This window comes from Leuresthes tenuis, unplaced genomic scaffold (assembly GCF_036924035.1).
Source record: "Leuresthes tenuis unplaced genomic scaffold, fLeuTen1.0.hap1 SCAF_20, whole genome shotgun sequence".
NCBI lineage: Eukaryota > Metazoa > Chordata > Actinopteri > Atheriniformes > Atherinopsidae > Leuresthes > Leuresthes tenuis.
This window is the reverse complement of record NW_027325374.1, coordinates 10,220,074-10,236,812: the sequence shown is the minus strand read 5'-3', so window position 1 is coordinate 10,236,812 and position 16,739 is coordinate 10,220,074. Positions and strand designations below refer to the sequence as shown.

Here is a 16,739-nt window from a genome sequence, read left to right as displayed (position 1 = left end):
GATGACATAATCTAAGAGAAATTTAGATGGCTACAAACATGAGCAGAATGTCAGGCCAATGACACAAATACATATTATACACGATGAGGTCAAAGCTGGCCTCTGATTCAAACTTGCATTCTTTGGTGGTTTGATAGAAGGAACAGAGAGTTCTTACCAGCAGTTTTTGGCACAACGTCTGCGCTGAGCTGAAAGACAAAAATGAGACAGTCAGGGGTCAAACGGAGCAACGTGTTCTCCTGAAAAAACTGACACACTGCAGCCGAGACTACATGCTTATGAGGAAATCCAGTAAACCAACTCTCAATCAACTAAATAAACACACTTGTCACACGTGTTATTTCGGGGACCCTCTCACCTCAAAGGTAACTCTGCCGAGCGGCTCGTTGTCTGCAGCAATGTCAAAGTAAACCATCGGGTTTTTGTTAGCAGCGGCGGGGCCGGTGCTGTACAAGCGGGCAGCGGTAAACGCTAGCGAGCAAAACTTTATTCTATTTGAGAAAATTAACATTTTGACAGAATTACTGTGGCTCAGACACTTATTTCAGGTCAGAAATGAGCTTATGTCACGCGTACACATAAGAGGCAAAGACGCTTTCTTACGCAACCGGATGCTTGGTTGCTGAAACCTCGCGAGATTATCGAAAACTACATAAGAGCTGAACAACAACATGGGTAATTGAGTACTTTGGAATTTTTTAGGAACTGATATATGTAACGTCTATAATGATAATAATAACGATAATAACGATGAACATTTTACTTGTGGCAATTTGATTATATTAGAGGGCTAAAAACTGTTTCATGGGAGGTTCAGTGTAAGGAAATGAGGAAACAGTTTGGTCATATAAAAGAATAACTTTGAAAATATGTGGTGTGAAGAGTTTTTTCTCCCAAAACCTAATCTAAGGGGAGGCTTATCATGTCAGACATACAAAAATCCTGTACCAGCAAAGACCGAGATGTTAATCAATACTGTGAACGTTTAGGCTGCCACTGACATTTAACTGATACCAGACACCTGGCTGCACTTTGAAGAACCTCTCAAAGGTGTCTGAGATGTTGAAAACATTCTGACATGAATGACCTTTCAAAAATCAAGAGTTCTAGTTTCCAAGTTTATGATATAATGATAAAATGACACGGGCTGCACATTTTATCGTAAATAAGCTGAAATGGGCTTCACAGAAGTGTGCTTTCCTCCCCTCCAGTAAACCGCATCATCCCTACCATCTGTGCCGGTTCACTTATATTACTAAACTCTCTGATAGTAAACTGCTCACTCATCCAACCAATATTTAAGGACAGAAAAAACTAAATTCTGTTGGCCATTGGACTGGGGCTAAATAAATCTAAATATGCTCTATGTTTGCTCTGATGTAGTTTTCTGTGCAGACAAGCAAAAAATGTCCTTAGAATTGTACAGAACTATAATTTTGCAGGGCCCAACATGATGCCAAAACAGGTCTGACCTGTTGATGCACTCCACAATATCTTTGAAGGTGTCCTGTGGTAACAGGCACCAAGACGTTAGCGGCTGATCCTCTAAGTCCTTTCAAGGGAGGTGGGGCCTCCTTGGATCTGACTCATTTCCAACATTTAATATCTGACTTTGTGAGCTGACTGGTTTAACACTACAATCCAGAAGACCCCAATAATTTCCCATCATGCAACAGCAGGCCCATATTTGATATGGGATTAGGTGAGATTGTTTTCCCTCTCGTTTGACTAATCCTAATATGACAGAGAGAAAGTCCCAGTTCCTTTTATTGTTCAGTGGCTTGTTTAAAAAACGATTTTACTCTACTACCAATGGTTTCTTGTATTGTTAACATAAAAAAGTATCAGTTGCGAGTGTTGACTGAAGATGATGATTTGTCCGCTCTCCCTGTAGGTATCTAAAAAAGTTCTAATCTTGGCCAGGTCAGTCATGATTCCTAAAAGTTGTTTCTATTCCCTGGTATTGAATTAAAGATATTCTTTTAATGCCTTAAGGGTTATTAAATTGTTGCCCTGTGAAATAAACATTGCAATGAGTTAAAGTGGCCTCTGACTGAATGAGCATCATGTCAAACAGGCAACAAAACACCCCATGCAAGCATATAGTTTAATTTGCGGATTAGTGGAAGTCACACTAAAGTCACAGTTTCCACTCACTTTTTCTCACATATTCCAAATGCACATGAAAAGATGGTAATGAATTCCTGCTAGCGACTAGTCCGAACCTCCAACAATCGCCCTACTTAACAACAGAGGTGGTGCAAATTCAGAACTTCCCCCAACCCCCCACACCAAGGATCTTTTTGTGATATGTTGATGGTTATTTTCATGTCCCAGAGTTCATCTGGGTTTTATTTCCTTCCTGCTCAGATCTTTGTGTCTTGATTAGTGAGTTGGGGGCTGCTGGAAGGGATGACTGAGAGCCTGAGGTATTTGTCTTACAGCAGTGTGGCCTCTCCCATTGCCCCCCCACCCCCCCATGAGGCCTCCTTCATGGTCCCCTGGGAATACAGCAGGAGTTAATGTCTAATGGGAAAGCTGAGATTCCTTTTTCTCTGTCCAACAAATAAATCAGGTTAAACAGCTTATTGAAAATTCTTTGGAAAATGTACACACACAGTACTTCTACAATTAACTAAGATCCATTCGTGTAATGTAAGGCTCTCTCAGAAACTATAAATAATTATCCCATTCCAGAGAAAAAAAAAAATGACTCTACTAACCACCAACAGGGCTGCTATCACCATCTGTATTTGGAAATCATACGTAAGTCCATCAGTTTCTTCCATTTTATGGCAGTGAGAGGCAAAAAACTAATATTTTTGCAAAACTCCCAAGGCTTTCAAGTCCCAGTTTGGTAACATGAGCTCAGTAACGCAGGATTCTTTATGCTTTAAGTCTTTTCGGGGTAAACCCAAATTAAAAAGCCTGACTCTTCGGCCAACATGTGGCGAGAATGTAACATCAGAGTGCAACATCAGAGTTTACCCTCACAGAAGGCATCAAAAAACAGGAAAATAAAAGTCACAAAGTTGAGTCCTCACATGAGAACATGGCAGAAAACTAACTTCTCCTTTCTGGCTTTATGCTGTTTACAATATATGTTCTTGTAGTTTGAACATTGAGAAATAAAATTAAAGTTTTCAAATAAATTTGAACAAAACCTCCCAGAATTTACATTGTTTTTTTTGTTTTTTTTTCATGACCAGCCCAATTGTTCAATAGTAGTTTATCAGATTGTAGGTTTGGCTGATTGGCTATAAACTGCAATAACTTCTTAACACAGTGTGAAGTCACAACCAAATATAAATGGATAAGATTAAGCTCCTCCCCTCATTCGTTTAGCGTGTTTGTTGCTTTATTTGGTCATTTGTCCAGTATTTTTCCGGAGCTAGTTGTTCTGTCGTACAGCAGACCCTGGTCCTGAAACGCTTGTTTTAGGGAACTTTCTTCTTCCCTCATTCAACACCACCTCCAACGACATTCCTTTGAATAGGTGTTTAGTCAGCATTATGAAAAAGAATGAGCAGTGCAGCTGTCACATTTCTCAATCAGAGTCTTTGGGTGGAGGGCTTTAGACAGAATATTGTGCAACCTTGATATTCACTCTTTCAATTGTAGCTTCTCTAAATCATGACTTAAACACTATTATTATTTGCACCTTGTGGAATATAACAGTGGTTTTAACACTGATGTTAATAATAAAGACTTTGCAGCAGAATTAAAATAGCGTCTAACTGCAGTGTGAACGTCTCACAGGTCATTAAAGCCCTTAAATATATAAGACAAACTGCAGTAAAAGCAGTTCTCTCGGTGTATCTGTCAAGTAATTATCTGTTTCTTAGTTCCAGAGACCACTGGAGGAGCTGCATCAGTCTGGTGAGCGCAACAGGAATCGCTTATCCAGTTACAAGCAAAAACACACTTTTGATGCATTAGTGGCACCTTTTCTGGCATCTGAAGTAGGACCAACAGCAGTGACAGAGCTCATCATTTCTTTATGTCCTCATGATTTATACATTTCACAGCATTTATAGGGATATATAAAACCTCTCCAATTTCATAACTAGATTTGCACACCTTTGGTGGCAAATTTTCAGTTTCAGCAGCGTTAAAAACAACTTGTTTGTGTCTTGGTCAAATGAATAAAGCTTTTATGCTGTCAGAAACTGAAAGTCACTCTTCTTGGTTCAGGGTTTCATCTCTTGGAACACTGAATTTGTTCATACTTATAAATGGTAGAGAAAACACAGACACAGTATATCTATTGCTGTGTGAGGTCACAAATTTAAGCTCAATTATTATTATTATTATTTTTTTTAAATGTCAGTTTTCTTGATGCCTGTTTGAATGAATGAAGTTCAACTGTTTAACACCATCAGCCCTGTTAATTAATGCGGGCTCATATCTTTTCCACATAATGACAAGCTGACCACAAGCCACGTGGAACAAAATACTTTTGTACGCCCATAATTTACACCACACCATAAACTGATGGCGGGAACCTCACTGTCGGAATATGATGAATGCCAACAAAAGACGAAACCACAAGGACATGCACGTATCATCTGAATACATATTTATTAGATAAATATTAGGTTGTCACATCATCTAACTACATACAGTTCTGCAAGACTAAAAATCACAATTAGTTCCTTTATTTTCTGACCAGTTTAGAGTATGAAATGATTGTACATACAATGTACAAACATAGACACAATGGCCACATTGCATGAATCACCTTAAGATTGTTATCATTTTTCCAACTGCTCATGATATCAAAAATTGTACAAACTATGAATTTGGTTACAATCTTCTGGACCTGTCCCCTCTCACCTCCATTCTTCCGCCACACCTCCAAGCGGTTTTCTTTGTAACCTTGTTTTTGTTTTTCTTTCTTTCTTTCTTTTCTTTTTTTTTTTTTTTTTCAAGCTTTAGCACCTCAGTATGCCGGTGAGACTAGAACACTTAGGCTAAATAGTACATGTAAAATGTAGTTGTCCCAGTTCCCCCAAAGAAAAGAGGTGAAAGTATATTACAGAGGGGGGAACAAATTGCTGAGAGATACCCACAGACACTAACTAACATGTTTCATTGTTCATATTCAGCCACTTCCAGTAGAGGGGTTGCAAGCTTTTCTTGTTTTTTTTTTTTGTTGTTTTTAAATTATTCTGAAGAAACAATGCACATTCCCAGGGAAAATGAATACATTTCTGTTCACGTCTCTATATTAATTTACATATATACAGATATCCTTGGGACGTTTAACTAGCCTTGTCCTTAGCATCCTTTTCAGGCCAGACTAACGAACGTGCCCTTCCTCTCTGTTTTTGTTTTCATAATTAAATGTTATTTTCCTTTATTTTTTTTGGTTGTTTTTTTTTGTCATTTTTTAAAACTTTTTATTTTTAAATTTTTTTCTAGAAACAACATCCTCCAAAGAAATGGCATTTTACGGTGATTGTGCAACTAGATTTAGGGTGCTGCCTTCCGATACCCAATTGGCTTACTTGACGAACTGTGAAATGGCGACTTCCATGGGACAGACTGAGAGTTTCAATTGAGATAGAAAAAAAAATGAGAAGGTGGCAGGGTGCTTGTTAAATAATTTTTTCCTTGTGACCTTGATATGAAACATGTCAGTGCTCTGAGCTGGAACAAATAATAGTCCTTAAATGACCTCTAAAACAATGCTTACATAAAGTCAGGGCGGTTAATTCAGCACAATGCTATAGTCGAAAGAAATTGGATTTCTAGCCTTACAGATTAATAGGAAAACGAGTACAAAATAATTTACCAAAAAAACAGAAGGGGATAAAAATGTATATGGTATGTTGCTTTTCAAAAAAAGCCACATCTTCTATAACAAAAATAGAAACAATATAATGAATTTCTTTAAAATATGGTTGTGATATATCTTTAAAATACCACCATGTATTGACAATTAGCAACACTTATGATATTCACATAGCTCAATAATTACAAAGAAAGCCAGCTGATACCACACGCTTTTTAAAACCAACGCTGCTGAGAATCACTGAGTAAATGTTACCATGAATGCACAAGTCGACAAGTCGATCACTGCTGATCAATTCATCTTAGCAGGAAAGAAAGTATTGCTTCAAACTGAGTTTGATATTCAAGAAGATGAAACATATTTGAGACGATGAAACGTAGCCATCTGACGCAGGGAAGGCAACCACAAAAAAACGGGACAGGGCAGACGGGTGTGAAAAGCGACAAGAAATCAGGACGACCTGCAGGAGAATAGCTTATGAGATGTTTGAACTGGTTTCCTCGCAGTGAGGAGGCGAGACAGCTGGTTACAAACAAAGCCAGTGGTCAGGTGGGGGTTTTGGAGCATATGTGGTTAGGTTGGACGACGAATGATCAACGGACAAACATTATCGAGATGATACAAAAATATTAACAATGATATTTACAGTACAATAGCATTTCTTAAAAAATAATACATTTGCATACTGAACAGCACTCTTCTCAAAAAGTGAATTTGAAAACAAATGTGGCAAAAAAGTTTGCACCAATACTGCTTTGAAAATCACTTCTTAAAACAGTAGTGATGGATAAACTGTGTCTTACCATCACCTTCCATCACACCAGTAGAAACACACACACACACACGTCACACACTCACAAGCATACCCCTCGCAGTCTTACGCAGGACCTAGCAAACACAAACAGATCCATTCTCATCCCTCTAGCTTTGGTGATGTTGAGCAGTTTCCCAAAAGATTCATGGATAGTTTAATTATGCAGCAACAGGAACAAAACAAAACAATAAACCTAACAGAGAATAAAGAGCAGGTACATTATAAATGTACTGCTGCCATCAGCATCATCCCTTCAACGTTGGTGTTAAATAAAATCATACGCAATCTGATGGGAATTCAAAAAAAAAAAACTTACAAACAGAAGACATGTGGAAACAGCAACTGATTAAAAACCCTATCACACTATCTTTTTTTTCTCACCACTTGGAACAGCACTAGACAAGGGCTTGGCACACATGCACTTTGTAGACTACTTAAAGAGGACATCATTTAACAGGGACAGAGATGCAACTTTGCAAAAATGCTGACACCAGGGCTCATGCAGAGCGGTTGACATGGAAGGATTTGTAGAGGGAAGCAAGAACGCAGCAAGATCGCCACAGGAACCCCAGTCTCTCATAGTGTACCTTTCATTTCCATTAAAATCACTCCTCTGTACAGGAGGACAATAGCTATACAATATGTGGACAAACAGATATGTTATTCTTGGTACGCAATATAAAATCTTTTGTTGTTGTAGTGGGGCAAAAACTGTCAAACCTCAACAGACACAATTGTAGACAAAATGGAAGCCGGTCAGTCCCAAAAATCTTTCTAAGATGTTGGCAACAAAGAAAAAAGAAAGAAAGAAAAAAACTCTAGAAAATATTTTGTCAAAGACACACATAAAGTGATCTAACTGATCTTGTTCCTTTTGTAAAGACTGGTTTTTTGTTTTTGCATTGCCAGAATCTCTTGTGCTTTTAAATGATGCGTGGTGGACAAAACAGTGCGACTAACCAGACCAGTCAGGGAATGGAGCTGTGACACCGGGAGGCTGTGGCCTCTCGGATAGCAAAACGTTACACACACTGGCCAGACAGCACAGGTTTCTTTTTTTTTTTTTTTTTTGTGAGTTATTTTTCTCTTTTATACACTGAATTCCTTTTTGATTTCAAAAGGAAACAAAACATGAATAAAAAAATGCTACAACACGTTCCTAATGAGCACACACGTGTGTGTGTGTGTGTGTGTGAGGGGTAAAAAAAATCAACTGAGTATAGCTGCACAGTCAAAGGTATCATTGCAGGGTCTTTTGAGTTTTAACCTCTTCCAGTCTATCTGCGCTGGCGAATGAAAATTGTACGAGGAAGAAGAGAAAGGGAGTGCATCTTTGTGTTTATCAAGTACTGAGTGACCGCCTTGGATTCTCAGGGAAGCTGCAGGCAGTCAGAATAGTCTGTGTCTGAAACGCCTCAGTTGTTTTCAAAAAGTGACAGAAGGTCATCGTTGCTATTGCTGGGAAGGTCTGGGGGATCCAGGTACGACAAGAGTTCATCTGGGTTGGCGAGCTCAGGAAGAAGCTGGAAGATAGAAAGTATGATTGCAAGAATAAGCTTAAGTGTTTTTTAAAAAAAAATCCTTTTAAACACATTCTCTTTTCACAGATATAAAAAGCTTTTCCATGTTCCAGGACTCACGTCTAACGATGGCTCGGGCATGTCCGACCCCGCTTGGCTGTCCAGACTGCTGGAGGGGTTGAAGGCCAGGTCGCTGTGGGGATGGTTGTTTGGGCCAGGCTGCTGCTGCTGCTGTTGCTGCTGCTGCGGTGGTGGTGGCTGTTGAAGGGGCGGAGCTTGCCGCAAGGGCTGAGGAGGCCCGCTGTGGTGTAGCTGCTGCCCTGGTTGACTCCCAGGGTGCGGAGGTGCGTGTAAGCTCTGCTGCATCGGACCATGTGACTGGTCAGGGCCAGCAGAATGAGGTATCTGTAGAGTGTGAAAAACATTGTCATTTTCAGACAACCTGTGAATTATTTTTCATTGCTTATTATGATTGTTAACTCTTGATTGTTAGCTAACAGGCACATATCAAATTCAGATGTCCTTGCTTGGGAGATGTCATTTTAGGTCAAATAAACACGATCTGTGACACAACTGCATCATCTATGCTTTGTTTAGTTGCAACTTAGAGCAGTTTTATGACAAGGTTGTATATTCATTTCCAGTTCAGTTTACAATGTGAGCTGTGTTATGCCCCCTTTATATTTCACAGATGCAAAAAACACTTTCGCAAAGGATGCAGCAATGTATCCTCGCTCTTATCTCCTCCAGGTGCATTTTAGGAGTCAAGTCGTCCTTCGATTTCTGGTTAACGGGCAAGAAGACGGAGAAGGGAGGAGACGAGGAGGCACAAATTAGGCAACTGAGATGAGCCTTCTGTGTTTCTCTTCATCTTATCACCATGAAATTGGATTAATATGTTTCTGTCAACTTTAATATGAAGCTCAAGCCACTTGTTGGTTAGCTTAGCTTAACAGTTTCCCTGGCTCTGCCCAAAATTGCCAAGCAACCCGCAGAGATCAAACAGAGACAGACTATATCTTACTCCCAGTCTTGATACAAAAATAGGCTAATTTTCCATGTAGGCAAGTCATATTGTGATTTAGATAGAGTGAGAATAAAATGAATAAATACAATAAAAATACAGCTAATATTCCAGTCTAACCTAATTATACTTAGTAATCACATTAGTTTTAAAATACTCATGACCAAAGTCCAGTATCACTATTAGCTGCCTAATCTTGAAAAGCTACCGGTAGGATTTGTGTCTATAAAAAAGAAACCCAACAACAACTAGAAAACCAAACATATCGACGTGATTAAGGTGATGATGCAGCCAACCTCATTACTGATGAGTGCGTGTGGAGTTCTCTGCTTAGTGCTGGCATTTAGGTTTGATCAGGGTGATTTACCTTTGCACAGTGAGACAATGGGGTTTCATTGACCTTTCCAGAATGTTTTTCTTTCCAAGTAAATTTTAATTTGAGAGTTTCATGTCAGAGAATTTAACAGTTTCTTTTCTCACTAAAATCCCCGCTGTGTAAACGCAGAGAATATTACGTTTTCCCCATGAAAAATGACAACTTAATTGAAGTCTTTTCTTAGCTAAAATAACCCTTATTTGCCACTGTGGGCATATTCTTAAAGGGGTAAAAAAAACAATTGTCTTTTTTGGGTGTGAATTACCGGTAAGCACAAAGATTGCTGCAGTCGAACCCATAATGAACAGCTGGAATGTATTTGCACAGTGCCATCATGCTAATCTACAAGGTGCTTGTACTGGCAACTGATTATTAAATGACTTTTATGTCATCAGGTTTTAATAGCAAATATTTTTGTGCCTATCAGTATCTTACAGCCAACTACAAAGGAAGATTGGGCTAAAGGAGATGCAGAGTTACTGTAGCAGGAGAGAAGTGTAGTGGGAGAACTCACTGAATCAGGCATGCTGTGGGACAGTGGCTTGTCTTGTGCCATCAGGCTGTTGGGCATGTCGGGTGGGTGAGACAGCTGGGGACCGTGCATGAAGTCATTCATCGACGTACCACCTGGGGCACCGTGAGGGAAGTCAAAGGTCCCGTGCCCATGGTAACTGTTGCCTAAATGCAAATTAAACACTGTAAATACATACATGCATTTCTTACAATTTCTTTAAGCTTCAAGCTGCTCTTCAAGTGGAATGCTTTGCTTGCTGGTTTGTTTAAGAAGTTCACACTACGAACTGTAGACTACACTGACACTGTTGTTGCTACCTTGGCCAGAGGGTATTGACGGGTACGGCGATGGTCCGGGGCCGAGTTGAGCAATCATTTCCATCACATTTGGCATGATCATCTGGCTGGGACTCATCATCTTAAACCTCTTGGCCAGAGGTCCATCTGGATCCTCCTTGATGTGGATGTCAGATTTTATAGCCACCGGCCGCCAGCTACATGTCGGATCAATCGTGACCTCCTCAAACTCCGAACTGGTGGAACAAAGTTAAAATCTTGTTAAGATACAAGGAAAGTGAAAGAAATACACATGTATTTTGATTTAGTTGAATCCAGCTTACTTTTGAATAGCATTAAGGATTCCCCACATGTACTGGTCCACTTCAAGTCCTTCTAACAACGCCGTTTTGCTGAGCAGAGAAGCGATAAAAAGAGATATCAAAACTACTGATGGGAACAAACAAGTGGACAACAAGTGCAGTGCAGCATCTAAACTGCAAAAACTTACTTGCATACAGGACATCGCCAGGTTCCCCGCTCACAGTTTAGTTGCAAATATGATTCCAAATCAAAACACTGCACAGACAAAGAAATATGAGTCACATCTGTTTTCCATTAAAACACTCTTTTATCTGGTAGCATGATGGTTGGCCACTGCAGTCTTACCTGAACGTGTTTACAGTCATGGCCTCTCGCTGGAAGCTGTATTCGCCGGAAGGTGATTGGACATTTGAGGGAAACCTTAATGGCCGTCTGCTCTACACCATCCTCTCCGTTGAGTGTGGCATTGCCCGATGATGCTGCCACACTGCTGAAGTTCCTCTTAACTTTAAGGCAGAAGGAGAGGAACAGTGTGTAAAGCAGAGACTCAGAGAAAAGAAATCACAGTGTAAGGGTGCAACCTGCGACTTTGGGAATACCTTTGGTGATGCAGTGCTCTGCAGGCAGGAGCCTCTTCTTCAGAAGGCCCTGCAGGACGGAGCGGACCGAGGGCCTGTGGACCAGCTGCAGCACAAACAAGTGCGACTACGGGAGAAAATATCACGGTCAGTCTTGCAAACATCTTCAGGAGGTGTGCCTGCTGATTGCTTTTGAGGTGCAACACCCAACATCAGAGAAAACACAAACACGTGAACACCATGGTGTGTTTTATGCATTGTTACCTTTCTGAAAAGAAATGTTTACAGTTTTGACATCTTGTATGAAATGTTTTGTTATGTTTAATGAAATTTTGTATTTTCAGTTATTATGCCACATTTATTAAACATTGGGTTGCTGACATTCTGCTTTTTTAAAGATGTAAATACATATATTTTGGTTCTGTGCTTTAGTTCTACATATGATCACTAAGAAGATATATTTTCTGACTTATGTTTATCTGGAAAACATTCTGCTTTTCAGTCAAGATTGATATAAAACCTCTTCTCGTTAGTTCTGGAGATTTGTCTACTCACACAGCAGCAAGCGGTTACAGTGATCTGGATTGTGTTCCTTCCAGGCTGGCAAACGTGTTTCAAGTGCAGAGGTTTGTGGGAGGTTTTGTTATCGCCTCGCTCGATGGTCAGCGGTGTGGCATTGACGCTGACTTGGACCGATGCCGGCCAGTTGGTGTTCATCTGACGGTCCTCATGGTGGTAGCACTTAAACTGCAGCTCTAGGTCCGATCTGCACAGACATGCAAAGAATAGATAAGCATTGTGGCGTGTTATGCTTATACCAGGGCTCTTGAGAAGCTGCAGGTGTCATTGTTAGAGACCAAGATAAAAGGAATGTGTTTCATCTAAAATCTTCAGATATATGCATTGATGGAAGAGTGGCGATTTGGTTGATGTTTTTTTTCAAAGCTCAGTGTCTGAGCTGGAGAAGTAACAGGTGATATTCCAGCTTTTTCTACAGGACATACAACATAGTATGCTGCATTTAGGCCTTACCTCCACATGAGTGTCTGGTGAACAGAGGGCCGTAAGTGGAAGACGTGGTTGCTGACAGCTAAGTTATGCTCCAGCCTGAAGGGCTCTAGGACAACACCGTCCCGCACTGGGAAGGTCAGGCGCAGCTCCTCGTTGTGGTTGGCTAGGTTTGTTGGAGAAGTACCAGTCTTAGATCATCGAAAACTATGAAATGCTTCAAAAGTTGTCGTTTTAAATTCAGATGTTTCAGAGACTGACCTGGATGGGGAGGGAGGGCGGTGATATTTGGCTTGATGTCAGGAGGGAAGGGTGGCTTCACATCCTGGTTTGGTGACAGGTACGGGGGGATGCTACTTCCTGGGGTCATTGGAGGGGTGGGGTTACCTGGCACTGGGGAGTGAGGGTAGTTACCCACCGGTCTTGGAGGCTGAACAAAAGACAATTTAACAGTAAGTCAAATATTCATGGGAACATTACGAGCAAATCCAGGAGTTTGATGACATAATGAAACTGTGGAATGCAAATTTACTTACCCCATTTATATTACCCTGGTTGTACTGATAGCCACTCCCAGAGAAGTTATTGGTTTGGCCATTGAATGATGGCTCTTGCTGTAATTAGATTAATCAGATTCTTAATTAGCATTTGAAAAATTGCCATAGGAAAACTGAATCTAGTGTTTTTGGTCAAAACCCTTTTCACCGTACTTTATAGTACTGGCCCATGGGACCACCGGGTGGCGGGTATTGGCCCTGCAGCTGCTGTCCTGGCATCCTCTGGCCGGGGTAGTTCGGGGACGGCAGCGGTCTGGAAGCGTTGGGTGTGGGGTACTGCCCCTGCTGGTTAGGGAACTGGCTATTTGGTCCATACTGCTGCCCGCCATAGTTTGGCTGTGAATGATATAATCTATTCAGTATACAGAAAAGAGCTAAATATTGAAGGGGGAAGTTTTTAACTGTCCACTCACCTCCCCTGGATATGGTCTTTTCATGCTCTGCATACCCATGCCCTGAGGCCGGGGCCCTGCATAGCCTTGCTGAGGCATCCTTTGGCCGTGGGCCACAAAAGGCCCCATGCCTTGGCCCCTGGGTTGGTTCATTCCCATTGGGGGTCCAGCCATGTTGGATGCATTCATGCCTGCGCCCATGTTTCCAGGGAGGGATGGAGGGCCACGGGGTCCTGGTTGGTTCATGAACTGGCTGTTGTATGCCTGGTTTGGTCCCATCTGGAAAGAGGAACTCATCTGTAAAACAAAACGGCCTCAGTTAGCCACCTCAGACATGACTGTAAGTGTGGTCAATTTTCCATTTCTAAAGTAGATCACAAAAGATGACAAAAACCTCTGACAAGCAAGAGAATAAAAACACCATCTCCGAGCTCCTGTTTTAGCATAATGTGCTATTTTACTCTAATTATTCAACATTAACAATAATTTTTTATCAATGAGCCTCAATCCAATTCTTTTAGCTCTGTTCTATTGTTGGAGTTGAAAGACTAGCATCTAAACGGAATGCGTACCAAATAGATTAGCAAACAGTACGTGACATGCACATTTTCCGTCATGTTAATGGTTCTGTGCTTCATCCTACCGGTCCATATTGGTTCATGTCCTTGTTCTGGGTTTCCTGCAGGGCGGCTACAGTTGCTGTGGCAGTAGCAGTTGCCGTGGCAGCCGCAGCAGCGACTGCGGCGGCCGCAGCAGCAGCCGCAGGCTGAGTGAAATCTGAGGGAGGACGGGAGTGTTGAGGGATCCCCATCCCACCAGGTCCAGCATTTGGCCCTCCAGGGTAACTTTAACAACAAGCAAGACAACAAAAGGAATTACTACACAGCACTGTTTTAGAACAGGGCACTGACTTCTACAGAAATCTCCACTGTCCACCTACTTGCCACCAAAGCCTCCTCCTCCGGGGTAGTTGGGTCGTCCGTACATACCCTGCTGTATGTAGGCCTGGTTTGAGTTGCCTTTGTTGGGGAACTGCTGCTGTGAACCGGGGAACTGAGGAGAGTTTATACCTGGATTGTTACCAGACATACCCGAGCCCATAGGGTTACCCCCAGGGTTCATGGGATTGTTGTTGGCCATGGAATTCCCCAACACCTGTTGGGTACATAGACACGTGTGAATATCTTTATCACCTGATATGAAGTTCAACCCCAAAACCATCAGTACGCATTTTAGGATAATTACTGCCCTTGATTTCTTATCACAATCTTGGTAATAAAATAAAATAATCTCAACCAGGTAATTTTGGCCGCTCCTATTTCAAATCTATCTGTCTGATGCAGGCCTCTCAAACTTTACTCCCTCACCTGGCTCTGCGAAGTGTTGGTCACGCCCCACACGGTGGTCACCACAGACACCGAACCAGGAGGCTGATTGGCGTTTTGTTGCCAGGGAACTGAGTCGTACGGAAAAGAGCCATCTCTGCAGGGAAAGAACACAAAAACATCATGTTGGAAAAACAACTAAATATCCTGGAAAACAACACAAATAGCTTTAGAGTATATGTATTTTTATTTGTCCAGTAATAAGGAATTACAGGTTTTACTGCTAGAACTTTCAAATGAAGGCACATTCTTTTTCTTCTGGCACTGTATGAAAATATTAACTGTTAGAAGTCTTTTCTCTGGCAGTTTGTCGATCTGCTGATCCACAAGGAACACTGGGATTCACATGGAGAGGAAGGGCTTTCCCCACGGGCCTGGCCTGTCTGTTCACACAACCCCGGCACACATAAACACGCTTCAGACACAAGCCAAAAAGTACAGGAGTGTGAACACTGACCCGTGTGAGAGGCCCGGCTTCATGGAACTCATGGGGGGCTGCATGGGCACTTTTCCCGGAGGTTCGTTCTGCCTGTTCTTCTGGTGACGGAGGAGGAGGAGGCGTCCCAGCTCCTCACACCACGAGGACAAAAGGGCTGGAAAGAGAGCAGAAGAACAGGATGTACAAGTGATGTTTGAGACCGTCTATGAGAACCCGCTGTGGTAATGTTCCTTCACTCAAAGCATTTCTAAAATGTAGAAAAGAGTGTATCTGTGAGGATGAAGGCAGATGAAACCAAACAGGAACAGAAACTTCAAAGCAAACTTAGACAAACAAGTGTGTAAAATAAATTTGCAATATGGCTGCAAACAGCAATTTATGAGCATTTGAACGATTAGCATTTGCTGACCTCAATTAGCACTGGAAAACACAAGACATGCAGAAACTGCTGTAACCACTGTATCCCCAGAGGAGGTGGTTTACTGACCGGCCACCGGAGAAACACGGTTGTCCACACACCGTTTCATTAACTGAATCAATGACGTGCAAAACTAGGTCATTATTGTCTATTTAAACTGAAAAGGATCACAACTGGCAAAACCTTGGTCATTCTGCTTACTTCCAATGTACAGTCAGATATTTTGGTGATTGCAGACTCATCATTTGAATGAATCAAAACATGTCATGTCTAGTGTCCGATTTGGTCTGTTCGGTTACATCTGAATACAAGCTTGTGGAAATACAGAAGTTTACTACGGAAAAGAAAAAAATAATTGACTCCAAACTGCATTATCTGGGTGAGTAAGTCCGACTTTGAGAAATTCAATTTAGATTTCAGTCACACTAACACGTTTAATGTAGTTTTTAAGTCCGATTTCAGTAAGACTAACACAATAAAACCTGTCACACCACATAAAAATGCAGCAGCAATGATAACATAAACATGTTCTGGTCATTACCTTAGACAGACGTTTTGATTTTTTCCTTTACATACAGGGTGTTTTATGTTAAAAATATGTTACATCTAGAAAGGAGCAACATGATCCCAGAGATTAAATTTGCTAAGGAGCTTATATTGACAAACTACACGAATATATAGGACCGCATTCCATAACTTTATGTTATACATTGCATATATTTACCCAAGATAAACAGATTCAAATAAGTATGCACACAATCTGTTAGCGACCGTGTCAGATTTAGCTTAATCTGTTTTGTTTGTCTGTTTTAATTAAGATGAACAAGTGTAACAACAGAAGGATGTCTCACAGGTTCTCAGAACCACCCCGAATACTTGGTTTGTTGCAGAATCCTCTTGCGGTTATAAATTAAAGGATGCAGGTTAATACTGCAATATACTGTAAAAAAAATCAGTTTAAATCTGTTACTGTTGCTCATGGCCACTAGGGTTCACTCTGAGCCTGCAAATGGACTCCCCTCCTCCTCTCTACTCCTACCTACAGCTTGGTTAGACAGCCACCACAGAGCGTGTTTGATCAAATCATGTGCTTTTCATCTGCAGTGCATGTGTTTGCACTGTGCCAACTACAAAAGACTCACTTTTCCTTTTTCTCTCCCTCTCACTTCCTCTGCCTCCTTGTAGCGCCTGTCTGCAGCGACGGAGGAGAAAGGGAATGTGGATTCAATCAAAGAGGAGGGCAGCCACCTCCTTTTATGATTCACAGCACTTGCAGGCATGAGCGGGGAGCTGAAGGGGTGGGTGGGTGGAACAGGGC

At 41.4% G+C, this 16,739-nt stretch overlaps 2 protein-coding genes across 6 annotated transcripts in view; both read right to left on the bottom strand.

The window, feature by feature from the left end:
• Positions 1–600, bottom strand: part of ppifb (peptidylprolyl isomerase Fb) — a 96,083-nt gene extending 95,483 nt beyond the window's left edge. For both annotated transcript variants that reach the window (XR_011909227.1, XM_072374065.1), the window contains exons 1-2: positions 359–600; positions 158–188 (exon numbers count right to left, since the gene is read on the bottom strand). Coding sequence is in view for 1 of the 2 variants with exons in the window: in XM_072374065.1 (XP_072230166.1) it covers positions 158–188; positions 359–511 (184 nt within the window). In the remaining variant the exon portion in view is untranslated. The remainder of the gene's footprint in view (positions 1–157; positions 189–358) is intronic.
• Positions 601–4,561: 3,961 nt separating this feature from the next.
• Positions 4,562–16,739, bottom strand: part of LOC140278932 (zinc finger MIZ domain-containing protein 1-like) — a 107,689-nt gene continuing 95,511 nt past the window's right edge. For 2 of the 4 annotated variants that reach the window (XM_072374055.1, XM_072374058.1), the window contains 18 exons: positions 15,022–15,157; positions 14,547–14,661; positions 14,120–14,334; positions 13,823–14,024; positions 13,201–13,476; positions 12,941–13,123; positions 12,767–12,844; positions 12,492–12,660; positions 12,255–12,396; positions 11,778–11,988; positions 11,244–11,349; positions 10,990–11,150; positions 10,832–10,899; positions 10,665–10,733; positions 10,333–10,577; positions 10,046–10,209; positions 8,252–8,536; positions 4,562–8,134 (listed from right to left, as the gene is read on the bottom strand). In XM_072374055.1, the coding sequence (XP_072230156.1) occupies positions 8,027–8,134; positions 8,252–8,536; positions 10,046–10,209; positions 10,333–10,577; positions 10,665–10,733; positions 10,832–10,899; positions 10,990–11,150; positions 11,244–11,349; positions 11,778–11,988; positions 12,255–12,396; positions 12,492–12,660; positions 12,767–12,844; positions 12,941–13,123; positions 13,201–13,476; positions 13,823–14,024; positions 14,120–14,334; positions 14,547–14,661; positions 15,022–15,157 (2,933 nt within the window). In that variant the 3' untranslated portion in view covers positions 4,562–8,026. The remainder of the gene's footprint in view (positions 8,135–8,251; positions 8,537–10,045; positions 10,210–10,332; positions 10,578–10,664; positions 10,734–10,831; positions 10,900–10,989; positions 11,151–11,243; positions 11,350–11,777; positions 11,989–12,254; positions 12,397–12,491; positions 12,661–12,766; positions 12,845–12,940; positions 13,124–13,200; positions 13,477–13,822; positions 14,025–14,119; positions 14,335–14,546; positions 14,662–15,021; positions 15,158–16,739) is intronic. The other 2 variants (XM_072374056.1, XM_072374057.1) reach the window with 2 other exon arrangements.